A 23,486-nucleotide genomic window follows, 5' to 3' on the forward strand; every position below is an offset into this window, starting at 1 on the left:
ATTATGCTACTATAAACATGGGTATGTATATATTGCTGTAGTATGAAGACTTTCATTCTTTTTTTTTTAGTTGTAGTTGGAAACAATACCTTTATTTTATTTATTTTTATATGGTGCTGAGGATTGTACCCAGCACCTCATATGTGCTAGATGAGGGCTCTACTGCTGAGCCACAACCCCAGCCCTAAGACTTCCATTTTTTTGGATAAATAACAAGTAGTGGTATAGCTGGGTCATGATGGTTCCATTCCTAGTCTCTTGAGGAGCCTCGTAGTGATTTCCATACTGGTTGTACTAATTTACAATCCTACCAACAGTATAAAAGTGTTGCTTTTTCTCTATATCCTCTCCAAAATTTATTATTGTTTCTATTATTGATGGCTATCATTCTGACTGGGATGAGATGAAGTCTTAGTGTAGTTGTGATTTACATTTTCTTAATTACTAAAGATTTTGGATAGTTTTTCATGTATTTGTTACTCATTTGAATTTCTTCTTTTGAGAAGTATCTGTTCAATTCATTTGCCCATTTATTAATTGGGTTATTGGTTTTTTGGTGTTAAGTTTTTTTGAGCTCTTTTTAATATTCTTGTTTATCTTTTCAAAGGACCAACTCTTCATTTTATTGATCTTTTTTTTTTTCTTCAAAATTTTCTATTTTGTCAATTTTGACTCTGATCTCAATTATTTCTTTCCTTCCGGGGCCTTGAGATGCATAATTAGGTTGTTTATTTGAGATATTTTGATTTTCTTTTGTAGGCAGTCATAGCTTTAAATTTACCTCTTAGAAATACCTTCATAAAATCCCAAAGGTTCTGGTATGTTGTATCATTATTCTTGTTTGATTCAAAGAATTTTAAAATTTCTTCTCTGATTTCTTCCATCATCCATTTATGATTTAAAAGTGTATTGTTGGGGCTGGAGTTTGGGACAGTGGTAGAGCACTTGCCTAGCATGTGTGAGACACTGGGTTTGATTCTCAGCCCACATATAAATAAACAAAATAAAGGTCCATTGACAACTTAAAAAAAAAGTGTTATTGTTCAATCTCTATGTGCTTGTACAGTTTTTGTAGAGTGTCTTTGGTGTTGGTTTCTAATTTCATTCTATTATGACCTGATAAGATGCAAGGATCATGTTTTTTGTATTTGCTAATAGTTGCTTTGTCTAAAAAAAATGGTCTGTTTTGAGAAGGTTTCATTCGATACTGAGAAGAAAATGTATTCACTGTTGTTGGGTGAAATATTCTATAGATGTCTGTTAAATTCATCTGATTTATGATTTTTTTTTTCATATTCAAAGAGTCTTTACTGAGTTTGTCTTGATAATGTATCTATTGGTGAGAAAGGTGTGTTGAAATCAATTATTGTACTGAAGTCTTCATTTCCAGTAGTGTCTGTTTTATGTAATTAAGTGCACCAATATTTGGGGCATAAATATTTACTATCATTGTATCTTCATTTTGGATTGTTCCCTTTACCAGTATGAAGTGAACTTCTTTGTCTCTTTTGATTGCTTTTGGCTTGAATTCTGCTTTGTTGAATGTGAGAGTAGCCACTCCTGTTTGTTTTCAAACTCTATTTGCATAGCTGCCAGTTTCCCTGCTTTCACTTTCAGCCTGTGATTGTCTTTGCCCATAAGGAGGCGAGTCTCTTGCAAACAATACATAGTTGGGTCTTTTAAAATTATTTATTTATTTATTTATTTTTGATACTAGGGATTGAACCCAGGTATTCTTAACCACTGAGCTACATCTTTAGCCCTTTTTATCTTTTATTTTGAGACAGAGTCGTGCTAAGTTGCTTAGGGCCTTGATAAATTGCTGAGGCTGCTCTTGAACTTGCGATTCTCCTGCCTCAGCCTCCCTGGTCACTGGGATTACAAGTATGCACCATTGTGCGCAGCAAGGGTCTTATATTTTAATCCATTTGCCAGACTGTGTCTTTTAACTGGAGAGGGGAGACCATACACATTCAATATTATTGTAGGGAGATGTTTATTAATTCTTGCCATTTCGATTTAGTCCTAGTGTTTAATTCAGTCCTGTTTCACATTTCCTTGGCTATCTTCAAAGGAGATTTGCTCATTTGTGAGCTCGGGGGTTTGTTTTTGATTTCTTCTGTAGGAAGTCTTTCTTTAAGTATTTTTTTTCTAGTTCTGGCTTAGAAGTTATGAACTCTTTCAATGTCTGCTTGTCTTGTAAGGTTGTTTTGTTTTTGTTTTTCTCCTTCAAGGATAGTTTTGTTGGAAATAGTAATTTTGGTTGATAGTTATTTTCTTTCAGGACTTGTAATACATCATTCCCAGGCTGCCTGGATTTTAGAGTTTGTGCTGAGAAATTAGAAGTAATTTTCATCAGCTTGTTTCTAAATGTCATCTGATGTTTTTTATCTTGAGACTTTTAAAATTCTATCCTCATTCTGTATGTTAGGTATTTTAATCATAATGTTTTGTGGAGAGGTTCTTTTTTGATCTTGTTTATCTGGGGTTCTGAATGCATCCTGTATCTCGATATCCATCTCATGCTCAACGTTTGAAAAATTTTATGCTGTTATTTTCCTGAAGAGGTTATCTATGCCATTAGCTTCCCAACCTTTTTTGATTCTAATGATTCTTAAATTTGGGATCTTAATTTTGTCCCAGAATTCTTGTATATTCTGGTTATGGTTACTCATTGTCTTTTATTTAATAGTATCTAAATGTTCAAGGCTGGCCAATTTGTCTTTGGCTCTGAGATTTTATCTTCAGCATGGCTTACTCTGTTAAAGAGATTTTAAGGTGATTTGATTTACTGTGTCTTTCATTTCTAAGATTTATGTTTGGTTCTTTTTCAATATCTCTAACTTTTTATTGAATTTCTCATTCATATCCTATACTGACTTCCTTAAATCATTCATTTGTTTTTCTGTGTTCTCTTGGAATTATCATTTTTATAATCATTCTTTTGAATTCTTCATCTGATATTTCATCTGCTTTGATCTCTTTGGAGAGTTTCTGGTAAATTATTAACTTCAGGAGGCAACACATTAAAGGTAATGAGATGGTTATGAAATGTGAAAAAATAAGTTTTTAAAAAAACTTATTTTAAAAATTTACTTTAAAAAATCTTTCTTGTATTCACATATTGTGTTTTATGCATCTGTTGGAATGGATTTCTTCTTAATTCTTATCTTTTGCCTTTTTAGGGCAAAATCTTTTCTTGCCAGAGTGTTTTGGGATATCAGGATGTTAGGAATTTGTCTATATATTTCCATGTGGGTTTTATAATATAGTTTCCATGCTAGTTCTTTGGTAATGATTACTGTATTTTGATAGTGTGTATTTTATCATGATGAGCTTGAGAATCCCACTTTTCCTAAGTCTCAGATGAGTGGGATCCTTCTTATAGGTCTGGAAATCGTGTTGCATACAACAAATGCAGCATATATGGGGAGCAGTCTCTGTGTTTGATCTTCCTTACTCAACTCTGTATATTCTAAAGTGATGTAGACTGAGACTTTTCTCAGGTTTAGAGTCCACAGCCTTTTATTAATTTTCTATTTTTGCTGTAGGAGTGGATGTCCATGAGTGGGACCTGAGGGGCCCCCTAGCCATTCCTACTTGGGGCCTAATTATTAGTTTGGGATTTTTTGTCTCTTTTATTCTTTATATTAAGTATCATTGAAGTCTGAGTGTGGTTAGTTTGTGTGTAGGGCAAGGTGCTGGGTTTAGTTCAGCAGCAGAATCTCTATCCTGTGACTTTTAGTGTCATAGTTGGTTCCCAGAACCTCACAGAAAAGTGGGAAAAAACAGCAACAAAGAGCAAACAAAATACAGCCTTAAAATAAATATCCAGTGTTTATTATGACATATATAACACTAATTACCACAAAAACAGGAGTAGGGGGTCAGTAATTGTCAACAGCAAAGCAGTAAATAGCTTTATGGCTGTGAACTGTATCTGGCATTAGAGTAAACAGCAGGTGACAACTACACCACCCACAGTACTAATAACTACAATATGAATGGTGGGGAAAACAGTTATATAACCCAAATAGTTCTAAAAGATAGTAAAAATGCAGTTCATTAAATAAAATGATAGGAAGGAAATAGGAGGTTTAAAATGTTCAAAATGTGAACAGATAGAAATCAGAGGTGAACGAGCAAGTGATGGTTATAAAGAAGGAGGAGAAAAAAGGAACAAACTACATAAAGAGAAAAAGAGAATTTGGCTCTTAGAGGGAAAAGAAAGGAGAGAAAGAGAAACAAACAGAAATAAAACAAAACCGAATTAAGTAAACAAAACCCAACCCTCAAAAGACAAGGCAAATAGCAAATCATTAAAAAAATGAGAAAAAAATAAAAATATATGTATATATATCCATGAACCAATTAGCATTGCAAGCGAAAAAAAGAGGAAAAAAGATTACTAAAGAAAAATTGTAAGAGTTGTCTCCTTTGGGGTCGAAAATGTTGATGAGAGTGGGTGATCACCATCTATGTCTGATTGTTCTTTCAGTTTCTTCTTGGATTGTGTACCCTTTAGAGAGAGCAGGGGCTGGAGCTTGTTAACTCCTTCCCCTTCTTCTTTTTGTGTTACTTACTGATCTGCTAATTGGAGTAACCTAAAATTGAAGGAGGTCCAAATAGTTTCCATCTTCTCTTTTCACCAATATAAGGTAGGATGGAATGGGAAGTACTGTCAACTGGAGTTTTGTATGGAAAGATCAATACACTCCTAGGATGGGGCTGCTACAGAGTTCTAAGTGGGGAGTTCCAGTGGCTGGATCTTGGGTCTAATCAGGACTTTGGGACTGATTAATACACTCTAGGGTCAGGCAAGTGCTAATCTCTCATGGGAGTCTGGATCTAAGGAGCCTCCTGAGAATTCTCCTGCAACTGCACATGAATATGGCCTTCCAAGACATCGCCCCTGTTGTGTAATTGTCAATAGCAATTGCCAATTACTATGCTCAAGCTCAGTTTCCTGACCCTCTTCAGCCACCAGACTGAAAGGGAAAGTGAGATGCACTCCCCTTTGTATCTCTAACTTTTGCAACCCCTTGGATACAATATTCTTTGTGCCTGTTGCATTGTGTTCTTCTAGATACACCCTTGGACACATGGTAGATACTTGCCAGGGTAGTATGGCCATATTTGCCATGATCTCCTAGGTTCCTGCAGCAGCAAACTGAAGCATGGCCTCCTTAAGATGGCTCAGCTCTCTACTTGCTAGTTGAGAAACTGAGTGTTTTTGAAACACCAATTTATGGTACAGCCTCTGGATCAGCTAAGTTCAGGCTGCCTTTCTGTTCTATAGATTTTTCCATGCCAAATTTGTCTATTGTGTTTCTTTCTCTCTCTGTGTTATCATCCCTCTCCCTTGTGCTGAACTGGCATCCTGACCATTGCCACAATCTGCTTGGCTCCAATATAGTCTCCCTTGTTGTTCATTCAATGCACCCAAATTTCAGAGTCTGTAAGAAACTCTGATTGTCTGATACTGAATTTCAGTGAATTCCATCTTTCACCCACCTTGCTGAGAAGCAGTACCCCTGCCCCTTGAATTCTGAGGGTGACTGGAAATGTAGCCTTCCTCTAATCTGCTATATTGAAAACTGGATCTGAGCATTCCTCAGCTAGAAAGCAGAGACAGTATCTTGATAAACTGCCTAGGCTGTCCTTGAACTTGCAACTCTCTTGCCTCGACCTCTCATGTAGCTGGGATTATAGGCATACACTACCACACCTGGCTCAAATGAGACATTTTTTTGTGCATTCTGATTGAATAGAGAAAGGGAAGAGGCAAGAAGTACTTATTGATTCCCTGTTTGCATAGAAACAACATGCATATATTTGTCCAGCTTGTCCATTTTGGACACTGAAATTCTAAGAAATAAAAAGAGCGTTATAGATGTAGAGAGACTAGATGAATCTGAGAGAACATGCCCATAATGTTGGGTATAATTTATTCATTTTCATAAGTGTTCCCTAAATAGAGATCTGAGAAGAAAAAAAATAATATAATTTTCTGGAAACACTGACCTCTAGGACCTGGAGAAAGTCCATTCAGCCAGCCCAAGCCCTCCCTATTCCCCTGGGCTGTAGCCTCAGATTCCTCAGAGACAACATCTGCAAGCATAGTGCAAATCATTAGCCAGTCTGCCACTTCCCACTGTTCAGCCACCTTATGAATGCTATTTTTAGGATGTCTGAATTTCTCAGCAGAGACACAGCACTATTAACAAGTCCTGAGAAGTCAGCCTTGTTTCCCCAATGTCTGAGGCAGCACTCAGAGATAAGCACTCCACCTTCATTCTGCTCTGCTGAAATTAAAATGCTTCTCTTTCTGCATCTTGATGGGAGGATGAGGAAGAAATGTTGTTCACTTCTTCAGAGACTTTAGAAATGGAACTAAAAGATGGAGATGTTATTCACTCACCCCCACCCTCCATCACAAGAACTGAACCATGATTTCCGGGCAATGCTTCTCCCACCAATTCACATCATCTAGTGGAAACTCATCTGAAGCCATGGTTTAATGATAAGGAGCAAAAAAGTCAAACGATTCATCACCTTTACAAAGATCATGATCTCAGAGCTGGAGGAAGTGACTTTGAGTCCTTTTTTCCTACTCACTATGTCTTTGTGTTCATAAAATGGATAATAATAATGGCTTCTATGCTGGGTTTTCACAAGAGATGTGTGATTTGCAAAGTGCCTGCTCAATGCTAGTAAATCTACAACTGCTATAACTTCTGTTTTCCGAGGCAAGTTCCTCCTGTTTAATGAATGCTTATGTTCTAGGGCCACTTCCTCTCATCTCCTTAGATAATCTTCTATCTCTTTGTCTAAAGTCTTTCTCTCTGTTTGTTCCATTACTGAGTACAAGTATTTGGTTACATCTCTCTTGCCTCAGTCCTCTCTCTTGATGTCACATCTCTCCGTGGCTCTGCTGTTTCCCAACCCCACCTTTGGGATCCACCTTTCTGCAGAGCACCAGTGTGTCAACATTGTACTCTGGGTCACATGGAGCTTGGTGGTAAAGACTGTCTCTGGTGGCAGGGCCTGTAGTTTCCTGGGCATTACCAGTGCCTAGGGTTGGTAGGTAATTCTGCTGAATTTTTTTTTTTGGAGGGGGGGGACACTTGTGGCCACAGTCTTAGCTACATTCTCTAGTAGTTTTCTCTCAGGGATATTTTCATGTCCATCAGCCTGACTCCTTTGTCTTTCTTAGTCTCTTTTATTTGATTTAGAACTGAACTAGCAAGGAGAAGGCAGTAATTTATTAGCCTCCAACAATGGAAAAATGCCAAGATTTAAAAGACAGGTGGGAAAGAGCAGTCTGCAATCTGACCTGAGTTCATGGATTTATTGTAATCCTGACCAGGAGACCTGTGAGTGCTTCTGCCTACATTCCCCCTCCCCTTTCCATACTCCCACTGAACTGCTATGAAGTCTCAGAAATCCCACTGGACATGGTGGCTCAGGACCCTGATATCAATCATTTGGAGTTGATATATAATATAAACCTATTTGAAATACTGGATCTAGTATTCTGATGCCTCCTAAATCTGTAACAGCAGCACACATCTGTGTACTCACCCCTACTGTGAGGCTTCTTCACTGAGCTCAGTAGATAGAGAGCATTGTGTAGAAAACCCTTCATGGTTGGCCCCTGACTACCTGTCATCTCTGTGCCTTTCCTCAGTGTCCTTTCTGTTCCAGCCACACTGAGCTCTTTGTGGGTCCCTAAGCAAGCCATGCACTGTTAGGCTTTTGTTAGTGGTACACACTTTGCCTGGAAGGAAAGTTCCTTTCTTGCCCTGGCTGGACTGGCTAGTTCTGTTTATCCTTCAAATCACAGCAACCCTGCCCTGAGATGCTTCTCCTGGTACATTAGAGCCTTGTTTATCAGTGTTTCTTCCAGACTTGAGTTCCTTGGGGACAAGGGGAATGCCTTGATCTCCCCTGGAAACCCTCTGTGCCAAAGAAACCAAATACAGGTAAGTTGACTTTCCTTATTCAGTCCATTTTCAGGTACAATGGTAGGCATTCCTATTCTTGTTTTCTCTGCTTAAAACTCATCTAAAAAATTCTAATTTTTCTAGAAGAGCCTTATAAAAATTTGACCTAACAAAAATCTTGCACAATGAACAACAGCATGAGAAATCAGGCTAGATTAGGTTCTTGAAGGGTATGAGATTTCCCTGTGTTTCCAATGTCAATTCTGGGTCCTCAGTGAGGAGAATGATGGGCTAGTTTCTAGTCACTCCAACTCTCAGCAGCCTGTAATGTCATGGGAGCTACATTTTATGTAAACAAATTAGTCTGGAACTTTTTTTCAAGACAACATATAAAACACATTATATGCACAGTGGTGCTAGGGTATGTTTCTGGGTGTAGATACTAGATTTCTCTGGACTTTGCTTGAGACCTTAACCTCCTTATTCTTGTTCTTTACTGTTAGGATTGGACATCTTGTAACATGTCAGCTTCATCTTTATCTCTCCCTCCCAAGTTTTTTTTTTCAATTAATTAATTTATTTTAATTAAGTATATATGACAGCAGAATGCATTTTGATTCAGTGTACACCTCCCCAATTTCTTTGTTTTCCTCCAATGTTGTTTGAAAACATACAATCTTACATTTTCTCAGTTGTACATGTGAGAAATTGTGTGTGTGTGTGTGTGTGTATGTGTATGTGTATTAAGGTGCTGAAGGATAGTAACAGGGAGAAAGAAAAATACTGCTTTTTCTAAAACTTAAGTGGAAAATAAAGCATTAAAAATTTAGGATGCTTTTAGCTTTGCACTATATCTGGCACAGCAAATTCTTAATAAAATTTAGCCATAATTGTTATTATAATTATTAATATTCTTATTAGCAGTGATAGGATCCAATGCTTAAAAGCGTGTTGTATTTATACCACTGCCAAAGAAAGTGAGGGAAGTATAATCTCCTGGCTCTACATTCCTCATAGGATGTAAAGATTGTATATATCCGTTGGAGTTCACCCAAGCTACTTTTGGGACAAACAGGATAATGTGTTTGGAACAGAGATCAACAGCTGTTACTCCTCTGTGACATTCCGGAGATGTGGACAGATGTATTCAGATTGACCTTCCTTAGTCAGTGAGTGTGGGAACTGGTGGAAAGGGGTAGGGGGAGGGAGACACAGCAACAGGGAGGATGAGAAGGTTCCCATGGGGGTCAGTAACATGAGAGACCATTGAAAGCAACATTGAACTATTTCTATTTCCTGGAGGTGCTGTGCTAAACAACATGTTAGGGGATGAAGGCCCTTAACATTATTCCAAAAGGAGGAAAACCAAACATGGTCATTTTCCCAAGGCTAGGACAGATCTGCAATCCCTGAAGGGGTCAGAGGTTGCCTCCTACCATTTCAGTGATTGCACAGTCGGAAATAGAAGAGGGTCAAATCAGGTTCAATATAAGATGTAGAGTGAAATACATTCCTTACCTTGCCCTCCCAACCCCAGTCATATTTAATTACCATTCCTGTTTCTAGAAAATATCCAAGCACCCTAGTGGTTTCAGAAAATTAAAAAACCAGCCAGACACAGAGCCCTTGGTAACTCTGTGTCATACTAGCATCAAGGCAGGTGGCTGGTCTTCATTGAGACTAAAAGAATAGAGTTCAGTGAAACCATTAGATTTTCATAAAAATAGGATTTTGAGAACAGTAGGTTTTCCTAACAGCAATCTCTGTAGGTCCTAAGACTTTTAAGTTTACCCATCATAACAGCTTAGCTGGAGTCTGATTTGTAGTACTCTTTCTCCATCTGTAACGATGGCTGTCTCCTTCTGCTTTCTTTCAGGTTATCAAGTGAATGAATCCTTCTTCATGGAACCATCCTAGAGCTCAGACCAACATTTCCTGGGTTCACAGAGTGTCCCTCTTGCTGACAGGACACTAATTCCTAGTCTGGCCAGGATTAATTATTTCAAGATAATATAAAAACTATGCAAGTTTTGCTTCTTCTCTACTGGGTCCATAGGGTAGTAATGAGAACCACATTTTCCCATGTAAAGGAAGATTTCACAAGCACATATAGAATTCTAGCGGTATCTTTATGAAGTTGGTGGCTGAAGGTCAGATGTGCCCAGAAAAAAGATTTGTTCTCTTTAGAAACCTTGCTCTTAACTACTGCACTATGATTGCATATTAAGCTTTTGTTTGATAAGGACTGTGTGTACCTCTCCCATGACTCTTGAAATTAGATTTCAATTTTTCAAGTCAGTTGGGCTTAGATCTGTATTTTGCTACTACCATGAGCCTCCAGTGCAACAGTATTGGGATATGGGGCTTAATGGGAGGTTCCATCTGCATGAATGGTTTATAAAAGGGCTGATTATAAAAGGCCCATGATTTCAGTCTTTCTCTCTTTTGTCCTCTCTTTGTCCTGTCTTTGATACAGCAAGAAGGTCCTTGCTAGGTGTTAACCCCTTCATATTGAACTTCCCAGGCTCCAGAACCATAAAGTGATAAATGTTTACATTACCCAGTCTGTGGTATTCTATTGTAACCTCACAACACAGACTAAGAGAACTGCTTAGTGTGTGCCATTGTGGGCAAGTTGCTTAACCTGGTTTAGCTTTTGTTTCCTTATCTATAAAATGGAGATAATTACAGTCTGAAGCTCGTAGGGGTGTAGTGAGGATTAAATGAGATAAAATCTGCATGACATTTAGCACACTATCTGGCAGCTCCAAGCTTCTAATAAACTTTAGCTACTGCTTTATAACTTGGAGTGATAGAGCTCCTTCTCTAAGTGGTCCAAAGGTCTGTAGGTGATTATTTTAAGCTACTTTTCACAATATTTTTCATGTAATCCTTGATGAAATATTATAGATTGTTCCTGCAAATACATCTGTTTTGTAATACTTATTTACTCAGTGGAATTAGTTCATTAGTATCAAAGGTTTTTTTTCCCTTTATTTCTTTTAAAGTTCAGCATAATTTTCTTTTAAAGGCTTTGGTTCTGCTAGTTTGAGACAATATGCATAACTTTCTTAACTTCATTTTTGTCTATTTTTTGAATAAGTTTTAAAAAAATACTAACAGCTGGAATAATACTACAAAACCCAAAGAGAGACTCTCAGGCTTTATGACTTTCCCACAATTGCTATGTGAGCACTAGAATCTCTGTAAGGCAGAGCTGTGGGGAAAATTAGAAATGAAAATGAAAAGCAAGCTTCTAGCTGGGATTTAGGTCAAAGCAGATATTATCCTGGCCGGCTTGCTCTATGTGAATAGCTAGGGCTTCTTGCTCACAACTTAAAGCTTGACAACTGTAATTTTTGAAGGCTCTTGGGTGATAGTTTTACTGGTAGTGTATTACTGAAGAACTATGCATCCAAAGGAACACTATGGTAATTTCTAAGCCAGGGTTTTCATGATTCTCATACTGTAAAGTAAAATAAACCCCATAAATATGTAGTACATATATTCAATGATCTTTTCTGATTGATCCAACAAACATTTATTCAGCTCCTAAAAGAAGTATGAAATGGAGATTCATTAAATCTCAAGGGTGGGGGAGATTGTCACTATGTGAAGTGTGAACAATATATTGAGTGAGATGTTTCCACCTGTATTTGACATAAGAGGAACTGAAGCTATGGCTTTCTGAGAGCATATAGCTTAGAAAGTGGCCCTACTAGGAGTTAGACCCGAAAGTTGTGCGACTTCAACTCCTGTGCTTTTTAGCCACTGGAAGTCAAAGTCAGTTATCTCTCTTCTTCTGCAGTCAGAGTGATAAGTTGAATCTGGGTATGTATTCTGTGTAGGAAGCATCCCTATCTCTCAAGGACCATTTGGGACTCACAGGGGGCCTAGGAGAGAGGAGAGACAAATGCTGAGTGGCTAGGAGTGACTCTGGGCTTGACTGTAAGAGAAATGAGTTGTGAAGGAAGTGGGTCTTTGAGTCTCCTACACGGTTGAGCACAACTCAGCTAGGGAGCAGACAGGAATACAGGCTGAAGTCCTAGCTGGTGACAAGGTGAATTTTATGCTGGGTTATTATGCTAGTATCTTATCCTTAGAAAGCTAACCAGGGAAAGATTATCCTGTTAAGAGTAACAAAGAGAGAAATCCACAATTGCAGCCATGGGTAAAGAGAGCCATGGTGGAGTGTTTCATTCCTTCAGAAAATGTCTTACACCTGGACACAGGAATACAGCTGTGAATGGGAGAGCCATGGATTTCATACTTTTGTCTAAGGTCTTAGGGGGACACAGACATCTAATAAATAACAGGATGATATGACATTCTTCCACTTTATGAAATAGGTGTGATAAAAATTAGAACAGGAGAACATGGTTTAGAGTGGTTGGAAGGAGGGACAGTGTGTGTGTGTGCGTGTGTGTGTGGGGGGTCATGGTGGCTGTAGAATGCATTCCTGAGGAGGTCCTATTTACTCTGACCCAGGAAGGATGAGTGTTATTTAGTCAGACAGATTGGTGAGAAGCATCCTAGCCAGAGAGAAAGTGGTAAAAGCTCTGAAATTCATTTTTACCCCTCAGTGTCCACACCCAGACTTAGTTCCCATTAGGTACATAAGAGCATATGGAATTAAGTCTCCTGTATTGTATTTTCTCCAACAAGCCATGTGGTTGGGACTTCAGTACACTTGTTGTTGATGGATTAAGGTGGCTTGTTTCATCATGACACATATGTCCTTGAGTTTCAAGAATAAGTGTGGACTTAGTGAATCTGGAATCAGTCCAGAAAAATACAGTTTCAGAGTTTAACTATGCCTTCCCTGTGTCATTTGGGCCATTCTCTCTTTACCTAAGTGTCTCAGAAGACACTGTGTTAGATGTTTTATAAACTAATGCTGCCTGTGGTTTGCCTTACCTTTTTGTCCAGAAGAAATCTTTAATACTGGACCAGGGCTGACTGTCAAGAGGCATTATCGTGCTTCACTTATAGCATACCAATTCCAGTTAGAAATTTCTACGTTCTAATATTGGCTCCACTGCTTCCTGAGATACTTTAACCCTCATTATGGGTCAGTCTTCCCTTCCTTGATGTGGGGATAATAATAGTTTCTTTCTCACAGGTTGTGTGAATATTAAATGATATCAGGAATGTGAAGTGGTACATCAATGTTATTATTTTGGTGCATAAATTGGTACATAAAGTATTATAACTGTTATAACTGTAGTAGGGTTTCCCTATGTATTGATGGGTTTAAGGTTCCTATTTCATCTCTGTCATTTCTACCTTGTAGGATATATGAATGTCACTGAATTTTAAGTGTAAATGTGAAACTACTAATGAAATAATTTGTTTCTTTACTGTGATACATGCTTTTTAAAAAGGGAAAGCAAATATCAGTTTGAGTTTCTTCTTATTCTAAAGAATGAAAATCATATAGAGTTGGTCAACTGATGAAATCAAATACACTTGATTGTTTTATGAGCTTGCGTAAGTTGACTTACTTCAAAGGGCTTTGACTATCTCGTCTTCACAGTAAAGGAGTTAGACCAGATAATTGTACTTTTTTTTCCATCTAAATTTGATTCACTTAAGTATTACCATGTAGGTAATATTAATTAGATACTATTTGGTCATCTTTAATATGCTAGATGACCACTGTTAACTTACTCTTTAGCTTTTCATTATGAATCATGGGAAATCGAAGGACATCCTTATTCCTACTATACATATTCTTAGGCTGCATCGTGAGTCTCAGAGGTTCTCATCCTAGATCTGGGTAGTCTGGTGGCTCTAGAACACTGGTGACCTTTAAAAAAAGTCCTTCTTTAAGTTGTCCCTGGAAAGACATCAGGCCTTGAGTAAGACCTTCTATCCTCTAACCTGACGGAAGGTCATAGCCAAGAGCACTGAGTTACTTTGCTACTTCCCTATACTTCAGAAGTGTGACTGAATCAATTCTAAGGACAAATTGCTCCATAGGACTGAATAAAGTATCATTGTAGGTCACAAGGATTGTGTTTGTGAGAAAATTGAAATGTAGACAAAGAGGGTCTACTAGGAAAGGAAACACTTTTGATTTCTCATTTATTGAATCAGGAGAGAGGGACATTAAAACTATCTCCATTTATAGTTATGTCACTGAAGATGTTCATTGTAACATTTTAAAATAGCAAAAAATTTTAAAAAGCAACAACATTGGAGGATAATATAGACTAGTATACATCAATTAAAATGATCTTTATAAAGTGCTTAAGTTTCAGGATTTTGAAATGAGCCAGAAAATTTTGCAGAAGACCCCAATAGCACAGGAAACAAAAGCAAAACCAGTCAAACGCCATTAGCAAAGGAAATAATCAACATAGTGAAGAGAGAATCTATAGAGTGGGAGAAAATATTTACAAGCTATACAATTGACAAGGGATGATATCCAGAATATATAAAGAATTAAAAAAACTCTGTGTGGGGGGGACCAAATAACCCATTAAAAATGGGTAATACGGGGTTGGGATTGTAACCCAGTGGTAGAGCGCTTGCCTAGCATGTGTGAGGCATGGGGTTTGATCCTTAGCACCTCATAAAAATAAATAAATAAAATAAAGGCATGTGTCCATCTATAACTTAAAAAAATGGGTGAATGGGTGATAGACCTTAACACACATTTCTTAAAAGAAGACATAGAAATGGACAACATGTACATGAAAAAACTGCTCAACATCACTAATCATCATGGAAATTCAAACCAAAATTACAGTGAGATGTCAACTTACTCCAATAAGACTGATTATTATCAAAAAGGTAACAACCACTGGAAATACCATGGAGAAAAAGGGACTTTGTACACTGTTGATGGGAATGTAAATTAGTATATCCATTATGGCAAACATCATGGTGCTCCTGCAAAAAATTAAAAATAGAACCACCATATGATCCAGCAATCTCTCTCCTGTGTGTATATCCAAAGAAAATGAAATCAGCATGTAGAAGAGATATCTGCAGTTGTATGTTCATTGTTGCACTATTCACAATAGCCAAGAAGTAGAAATAACCTAAGTGCCCATGAACTGATGAAAAGAAAATGTGGTACATATACATCACGGAATACCACCCCACCATAGAAAGAATGCAATCCTGTCATTTGCAATGATATGGATGAAAATGGAGATCATTATGTTAAGTGACATAAGCCGAGAACAGAAAGAAAAGTACCCTGTGATCTTGCTCATATGCAGAATCCAAAAAAAAGAAAATGATTACACAGATGTTGAGACGAGAGTGGTGGTTACTAGAAGTTGGGGAGAGTATGAAGGAGGGATGGATGAGAAAAGGCTGACCCATGGGTACTAAGCTATAGTTAGATAAGAGTAAGAAGTTTTGATGTGCTAATGCATAGTAGGGTGACTATAGATAGCAATAATGTACTGTGCATTTCAAAAAGTTAGAAAAGATTTCAAATTTTTTCATCATAAAGAAATGATAAAAGTTTGGGGAGACATATACTTAACCTGAATTAAACATTATACAATGTATACTTGTGTCAAAATATCATGTAATACCCTATTTGCCAGTAAATGGATGGAGTTGGAGAATATCATGCTAAGCGAAATAAGCCAATCCCAAAAAACCAAAGGCTGTTTTCTCTAATATGCGGGTACTAATTCACGATAAGGCGTGGGGCATTAGAGAAGAATAGCATTACCTTAGATTAGGTAGAGGGAAGTGAAGGGAGGGGAGGGGAGGGCATGTGGGGATAGGAAAGATAGTAGAATGAAACAGACATTATAACTTTATGTATATATGTGACTGCATGACCAATACGATTCTACAACATGTATACTCAGAAAAATGAGAAATTATATCCCATCTATGTATGATATATCAAAGTGCACAACATAAATGCATTCTACTGTCATTATAACTAATTAAAACATAAAAAATTAATAGTAAAATCATGTAATACCCCATGAATATGTAGAGTGTTTTATGTACTAGTTAAAAATAAATTTAATTAATACATGTACTTAAATCACATTGGAAAATGTTTAAGATATAAGAGATAATAATATATATCTGTTGAAAAACTATAAATAAAACATGATAGCAAATGTGTAAAAATCTTAAAAGCCAGATGGAAAGCAGTGGATCAGAATAGCAACTGTTTATATATCAGGTGAGGAGATTATAGGTGAACCTTGATTTAATGTGTATTTCATCTTTAATATGTATTTCATCTTTTACTTTTATAGTAAGAATAAAAGGCAATACAAATCATTTTTTAAAAATCATACACAAAATCGCAAAGTACAGTAATTATATAAAGACCAGATTATCAGGAAAAGAGAAAAAAATTACCAGAAAAGTTCTGAGAAAGCCATTGAGTACCAGACCCTAAAGGAGGCACCAGGGGAAGAGAGTGGAGTGGGCGGTGCTGGTGGAGAGAGAGGTTCTATCTGCAGAGGACCTGGAAGTGGGAGGGGCAGTGGGCTCCTTGAGGAACCTGCTGTGAGGCTACTTCTTAATGGTCTGCCACTCAACATCAAGTGGTTTCCTGAGGGACATAGTGAGCATGAGATATCAAGGGGCTTTTGATTACCCACTGTCCCTCTAAGAACATCAGATGTCTTCTGACCTCTTTGCTTAAGGAACCTCCGGACCCTCAGCTGGCTGAGTGCATGTAAGCAAAATCCATTTAGCCAAGTTCCTAGAAGTGAGCTGGGAAAAGCTTGGCATCAACCTGGCACTGAGTGCTGAATGTTCCATAGGGCTATCCGATAACCAATACAAACGTTTTAATTCCTAACATTTATAACTCCTTTAAACACTTAACGCAGACATTTCTTCACTCTTCAGGACAATTCTCGGTGTAATTTGTACCTGGTTTATTCCTACCTTATGAGAACTTCTCCTCTACAAGGGGGCTTGTTTTTTTTCTTATAACACCTTGTTTGTCTATGCTGAAGTCCCTGCTGGATATCAGGCACCCATTTTTCACAGCTCTGATACCTATCAATAGGAAATAATTCTCACGAGCCCATCACGTAGTGACCAGTGCACTTTTTCAGTGATAAGAAAAGTCTCACCTTTCAAAGAAGAGACAAAAATCTAAAGTCATCAAAACAATGTAACATCTGGTATGAAAGTCACAGTGCCCTGTGGTTTGGGTCCCTTGATCATGTGCTCTAAGGAAGTGAGTTGGGGGTTTCCGTAGATGACGGAGACTCTCAGGCCGAGGCAGCTGTGTCTTGAGTTCACTTCACACTTTGGGTTCCTCAGGGAGGAGGGGCTGGAGCCCTGGCCCTTGTTAGGACAATGATGTTCAGGCTGCTGCTCTTGGCTCTCAACTTCTTCCCCTCGATTCAAGTAACAGGTAAACGATTTTGATTTCTTCCTCCTCTAGGTTTTCTTTTGTGTCCTTGCAATCAGCGTGGTTTATGTTAAATTTGAAATAACCTGTGAAATTAGTAGTTTGGCTTTCATATGGTTACCTTTAATTTAGAAACTCCTTGATTCTCAGAATACAGAATGGTTCTTTAACAAAAGTTCTTTGGAAGTAAAGAAGCTTTTACTTAGCTGCTAGTTGATAATGTCCCAAGAACTTTTAGCGTATGTACCTTTTCTCCCCCTTTAGTTTAAGAAAACTGTTTCAAGTAGGTTTGTTCTGAAAGCTTTGAATTTAGATTGCCTAGGCTCACATCACAGATCCAATTCTTATTAAGTGAGTCGTTGCTGGTATTTAAGATTTTCAAACATCAGTTTCCTTAACTATGAAATGGGAATGATAATAAACCTCATCTTAAGGCCATTGTGAAGATAAAATGAAATAATCCAAATGCAAAATGCTTGGCTAGCAAGATCAGTGTTGGTTTTATTACTATTACTTACCTGAATTACTATTACTATTTCTATCTGAATTGAATGAGTTCCCAAGTGAATCCTAGAGTCACCAGAGAAGCTGGTACAGTGCAAATACTAATAAGTTAGTATTCTTTTACTATTGGCTGAAGTCTGTTTAGATTAAAAGTCCTTAAAACCCAGTAACTACGATGAGGAGTATGATACTTCCGACACTTGCAAGCGCCTACTTGGAGCATTGTCAATTGTTACAGCCAGGAGGTAGTTATCACAACCAACCCTTGCAATATTTCAGATCAAGAGACTGAGGGGTAGGAATGTCAAATTCCCCAAGGATTTACAGGTTCCAGTTGTTGAGGGCAGAGTCCAAACCATAATAGCTTGACTCCAGAGCCTGTGGTCTTGAACCTTAGGCTATTTCACCCAGCATGACCTGATTTATAATTGCATAGACCAGGATAAATCCATGTAGAATCATCTTCTGAAAACCGCAATTTCTAACAGAAAAAGCTTGTTTGGGAGGGTGGAGTAATACATTCATTCAACTTGTTCTTGGAGTTAGAAAAGGGTCCTTACCTTTGCTCAAATATTGGACTGATAGGAATAAACAGGTGTGTTTAAGTAAAGATTGTTATTTATTTATTTATTTTTCCCTTGGAATATCTTTTGCAGAGCCAGCATCTTCAATTTTCTTTCTCATTTATTTTGGTGGCACAGAGACTACAAGATCTGTTGGTGGTGTTCTTAAACATCAATTGTGTGCACTGCAAAGAGTATAATTTCCCAGCCTGCAGAAATACAATAGTTACTTATCTGTTTTCGTTGTCTGATATGCTAGTGAGCACAAACTGTGCATATTGATAACAGGTGTTGATATAACAAAAGACATTGGCTGGTGACTGGTTATCCCTGGTGTCTAGTACCAACCATTTAGAGCTACTGAATACATTCTAAAAGAATTTTTAAAAATTTATTTTGTGAAGTTTTTTTTTTCACTTCATGTTTAAGGGATCTTTAGAATTTATTTTAAAATAATATTTACAATGTCTTAATTTATTAGACAACAAGGGACTGACCCAAAACTATTTACCAGTAGTAATTGTACACAAAATGCTTTTCTGATGTGCTTTGTGAACAATCATCTGTCATTAATTCTTCCACTCGCTTTTGAAGATTTTTTTTGGTAAGACTCAAAGCTTTGCATTTTCCTCTTTAGAACATTTATTAAAAGGGTGTAACTAAAAAGTGGTTAGAGATTTCACACATGTGGAACATTTGTTTTCTACATTAAGATACATTTGCTTTTGAAATGTCAACTCACTTTCCTAATAACTTTTAGGATTTGATGCTGTGTGGCCATTAATAAAGTTGAATGGGGTGAGCGTAGAGGCCATACTTTGAAATGCCTCTTTCAGTAAAAAAACACTTGTGAGAAAAAAGATAATTTCAACATATGAAAATGTCTGCTCCGTTCTAATCAAGTGCTGTAAAATCTTCCTTGTGTTTTTTATTTCTTTTTGTTCACCCCCCCCCCATAAAGTTATAGGTAAGGAAATTCTCTGGTGAAAATGCAATTGTCATCCTTCGAATTGTAAGAAGCTACTATTGTCTGTATTGAGGTGTGTGTGTGTGTGTGTGTGTGTGTGTGTGTGTGTATGTACATATGAACAGTTCATTATTAATACTGATTTAATAATTCTAACTCACTGGTTCACAGTGTGGCTTGAAATACCTATTTTATGATGATTAAGCCTCACTTTACTCTTCATGATTTCGATGGTCCTGTAGGAAGATCTTTATGGCTAAATTAAGGAAATGATTGAGGCAGAGTGAGGCAACCTTAACTTGGACAATTTCTTTGCTAAGGCTGCATGCTTTCTATAATTGTGCAACTGAGATTCACAAGTATTAGGATTTTGTTGGACATTGGACTATGAGTCCAGCCTGGAACAGCAGGCCTCTGGAAGAAAAGGATTCATAATTAATGGTAGAAGGGGTGTATATGTAGGTAATACCTGGCATTGTTGATACATTTTTCCAGCCAACACTGGTTATTTTTCAGCAAACTGATCATTCTGTATGAAGATAAAAATCAGGTATCACTCCTTATTTTTCCACAAGAGTGTTTCTTTTAATTTCTTCCCAGACCTAGGCAAAAAACTGTTAAATGACCAGTTTGGACAAGATTAATCTCTCTAATGCTGCTGCATTTCCCCAGCACTTCTTTGTCTTAGAGAGGCACAGAAGGCAGGAAAATGATTGACATTTAATAAAAAAAAAAGTCATACCGGCAAAACAGAGCAATTAAAAACTTTATCCTTAGTTCAGTCTCCAGCAAATGACTCCTCTGCAGTAATTTGTACAAAGAAAGAAGTAATTTACTGCTCACAGTTTAGTGTTGCTCTGGGGCTGGGCTTGGGAAAGTAAGGTGAAAAGATGAACATTGAAAAATACAATGTAATCAACAGTTTGCTGTGTTTACCTAACTTCCAACACACTGCAGCCAGTTTTTCTGACTGTTAAAAAAGAATTGGGTCTCTTGTCAGTTGAAATAAATTTGATGGATGTTTTAAAAATGTGGGCATTGCTTAAGCATTTATTTTACTCTACCACCATGCTCTAAGATAATAAATTACCTTATGATTTTTTTATTTTTTAAAGCAACCACCCAGCAAGGGCTTTTACATCAAGGACCATAAAATTAATATCGATATATCAATTCCAGGAAATTGAATGAGTCATTGCCACAGATAGATTAGAAATAGAAATGAATCTGTGATCAGAACTCTGAAGTGCTCACATGCTATGGGTGGGAGGAGAATCTCACTGCCTCCCTTTCATTAGAGGTAGACCCTCTTTTTCTTGTCTTTCTTCTTTTCTTGAGAAATTTCCTATGATTACCATGTGGCATGTCCCTTGCATGGATATCTTCCTTCAAGTGTTTCCTGCAGGCAGTGCGCTGACCTTTACAAAACAAAAAATTTGATGCCATAAAAATCCCAGCAGAAAATGCCATTTGTGGCTTATCTAAAACAATAGCTCTTTATATTAACTAATATGGGCATTGATGAAGATCACGATTCATTTCAGCCTTCCTAAAACTCAAAGGGCAGGTACTCTTGCAAAGCACAATTAATTATTTTACAGCAGTCGTCGTTGCAAGGGATAAAATCTTTTCATCTTTGATAAGTTATTGTTTACTTTTTCTTTACAGAGGTTGTACCGTTTCTGTAGAGAGTTTAGCCAATCATCAGAAAAAAAATAACATCTGGGTGGTTTTTGACTGACTGGAGGAGTCTCTGATTTTCTATGCTGTGTGCAAGTATCTGTGTGTCTCTTTTGTGGTGATTTCATGAACCCTTTTCGGTTAGTGTTATGGTATTAGTACCATCACCACCAAACCAACCAACCAACCCATAAAAAGCTAAGAAAAGAACAAAAACCCCAACATACCCAGACCTTTTAGTCTGAGAATTGTTACATGAGAATCAGTCCCTGACGCCATAGGGAAGACATCCCAGGTCCAGGCTTGTTTGCAAGCTGGGTGTCCGGTGGTGCATACCTGTAGTCCCAGCTACTCCAGAGACCGAGGCAGGAGGATAGCAAGTTTGAGACCAGCCTTGTGAACTTAGTGAGACCCTGTCTTAAAAATAAAAAAGGGCAGGGGATATGTAGCTCAGCAGTAATTCACCCTCAAGTTCAATCCCCAGTGGGGGCAGGGCAGAGGTGTTTGCAAAGTGGGTGTTTAACATTTTGCCTGTTACTCTCATTTTGATGACTCGGAACTCTAGAAGAGAGGTGTGCTGGTTGGGATCAAGAGCTACCCACTTGCTTTCTCTCTGAAAAAGGAAGTTTCAAACTCTTTGGCCTTAGTAATTCAACTAATTTCATACTTGGTCTGTTTGTCCATCCAAGTTATGTGTATTTATGTTCTCTTTGCTAGCGGAGAAGCTTCCAGATGGTGGAGAATTTCTTATTTAATTCTTTTCCACTCCTTTATCTCTAAATCACCATTACCATCATCTTTTTCTTTGTCATCATCTTCATTATCTTGGGGACTCTGGCTGACGAGGTAACTAGGTTAATGGTTCCTGATGGTATCATTCACAATTACTCACAATTTACTTTTAGTCTCTAATCTAATTGTAAGTCCCTCTCCACAGCATCTGAATCACCTCATTAGCTTACAATCCACCATACAATGTACAGATTACACCAGCAACCCATCCCACATTCTAACGATGATGACGTATGTTCCCTTACTGAGAACATGGGTGGGTGTTTGAATTTTTAAAACTTTGCTGAAAAAGTAGAAGGTTGTATACTTGACACACAATACAGTGTTAGAACATCACTTAGCTGCATTTGCAGCCTGTTGGACCCGATGACTTACTTTTATATCCACCTCCCCGAGGAAGCTTTTCCAGGATAATTCTGCCTTTATTATGGACTCAGAAGAGAAGTTTCTATGGGAGTGTAGCTCACTTTAGTAAATATTTATTAAACCTCTCTTGCATTTTGGAGCCTAAGGAAATAGAACAGGAAAAGAAACATAAAGACTTTGCACACAAGAATTGTTTATGTAATTAACTGAGTTCTCTCTGCTTTCATGGGTTTTACAATTTAGTTAAGAAAACTACATATAACAACATCAGGAAGTGGATAAGTGATAATATTTGGCATCCTCCTACCATCCATGGCTAATTGATGCCTTCATAACTTTGCATAAATTATTCTTGCAATCTGGAATGTTCCTGTACCTGTCATCTGAAGGTCCTTTTTGAGACCCTAAATGACAAATTAAGGGACTTCCTTACCATTCAAAACTCCCCAAATTGTTACTGTGTGAGTTGACCCATCCATTTTTTTTTCTCTAGAAGATTGTGAGCTCCTCGAAGGCAGGATCATGTCTTATTTATTCTTCCAACTTCAGTATTAGTCAAAATGCTGCAAGCATGTATGTATTCAACAGATACTTGTTAAAGAAGGAAATGAACAAACTAACACCCAAATTAGAATACATGAAAGAAATTTCTTGATAAGATTAAGGTAGGATGGTAAGTCTTTATGGAGAGTTCAGAATTGAGTAGGGCTTTAATAGTATATAAGATTTGAATGGATAATGTATTAATGAAAATTGCTAACTAACATTTCTTTTGCACTTATATTGTTACTCTTGTTCTAGCTGAATTTCCTTTATTGATCATTTCATCTTTTCCCCGTTCCCGTGAAGCAGTTACTATGATTGTACTATTGCAAGATAAGAAAATTGAAATATTGAGCTGGTAGAGTAACTAGCTTGCAATCACAGTTGATAGATACAGAAATTCAGATAGTCTTGTTCCAGGTCCATGTTCTTATCAATGCTATGTTGTCTGAGGAAGAAGTAATATTAAAAAGGAAACTAAATCAGGAAAGTTGTTTAATGTTCTTGGAACAGTTGATAAGTCAAAGGTGTGGAGGCTAGAGAGGAAGAATCAGACTAAGCAGGGGGTTGAATACTGATAAAAGAAGTTTAAACTTTATTTTCAAGGCATTTTGAAGCAGCTGAACTGGATAAGAAGAGAATACTTTGGAATCCTCATCTTTGGGGCATGGAGTTGAATGGAGGGGGTATAACTAGGAAAGCAGAGAGTTCAACTGAATCTGAAAACCACTTCTGGTTAGGAGTCAGCTGAAGACCAGCAG

The 23,486-nt window shown here is 37.5% G+C and overlaps 1 protein-coding gene across 3 annotated transcripts in view; it reads left to right on the forward strand.

Moving 5' to 3' along the window:
• Positions 1–23,486, forward strand: part of Cd28 (CD28 molecule) — a 78,063-nt gene that overhangs the window by 27,399 nt on the left and 27,178 nt on the right. The window contains exon 1 of one of the 3 annotated variants that reach the window (XM_046463130.2): positions 17,156–17,313. The exons of the other annotated variants lie outside the window; for them this stretch is intronic. Within the exon in view, the coding sequence (XP_046319086.1) occupies positions 17,256–17,313 (58 nt within the window). The 5' untranslated portion in view covers positions 17,156–17,255. Of the gene's footprint in view, positions 1–17,155; positions 17,314–23,486 lie in introns of those variants that run through there. 3 annotated transcript variants of the gene reach the window in all.

This window comes from Marmota monax, unplaced genomic scaffold (assembly GCF_021218885.2).
Source record: "Marmota monax isolate L192 unplaced genomic scaffold, Marmota_monax_Labrador192_F-V1.1 WCK01_AAM20220418_F8-fsc00095, whole genome shotgun sequence".
In the NCBI taxonomy this organism is placed as follows: Eukaryota; Metazoa; Chordata; class Mammalia; order Rodentia; family Sciuridae; genus Marmota; species Marmota monax.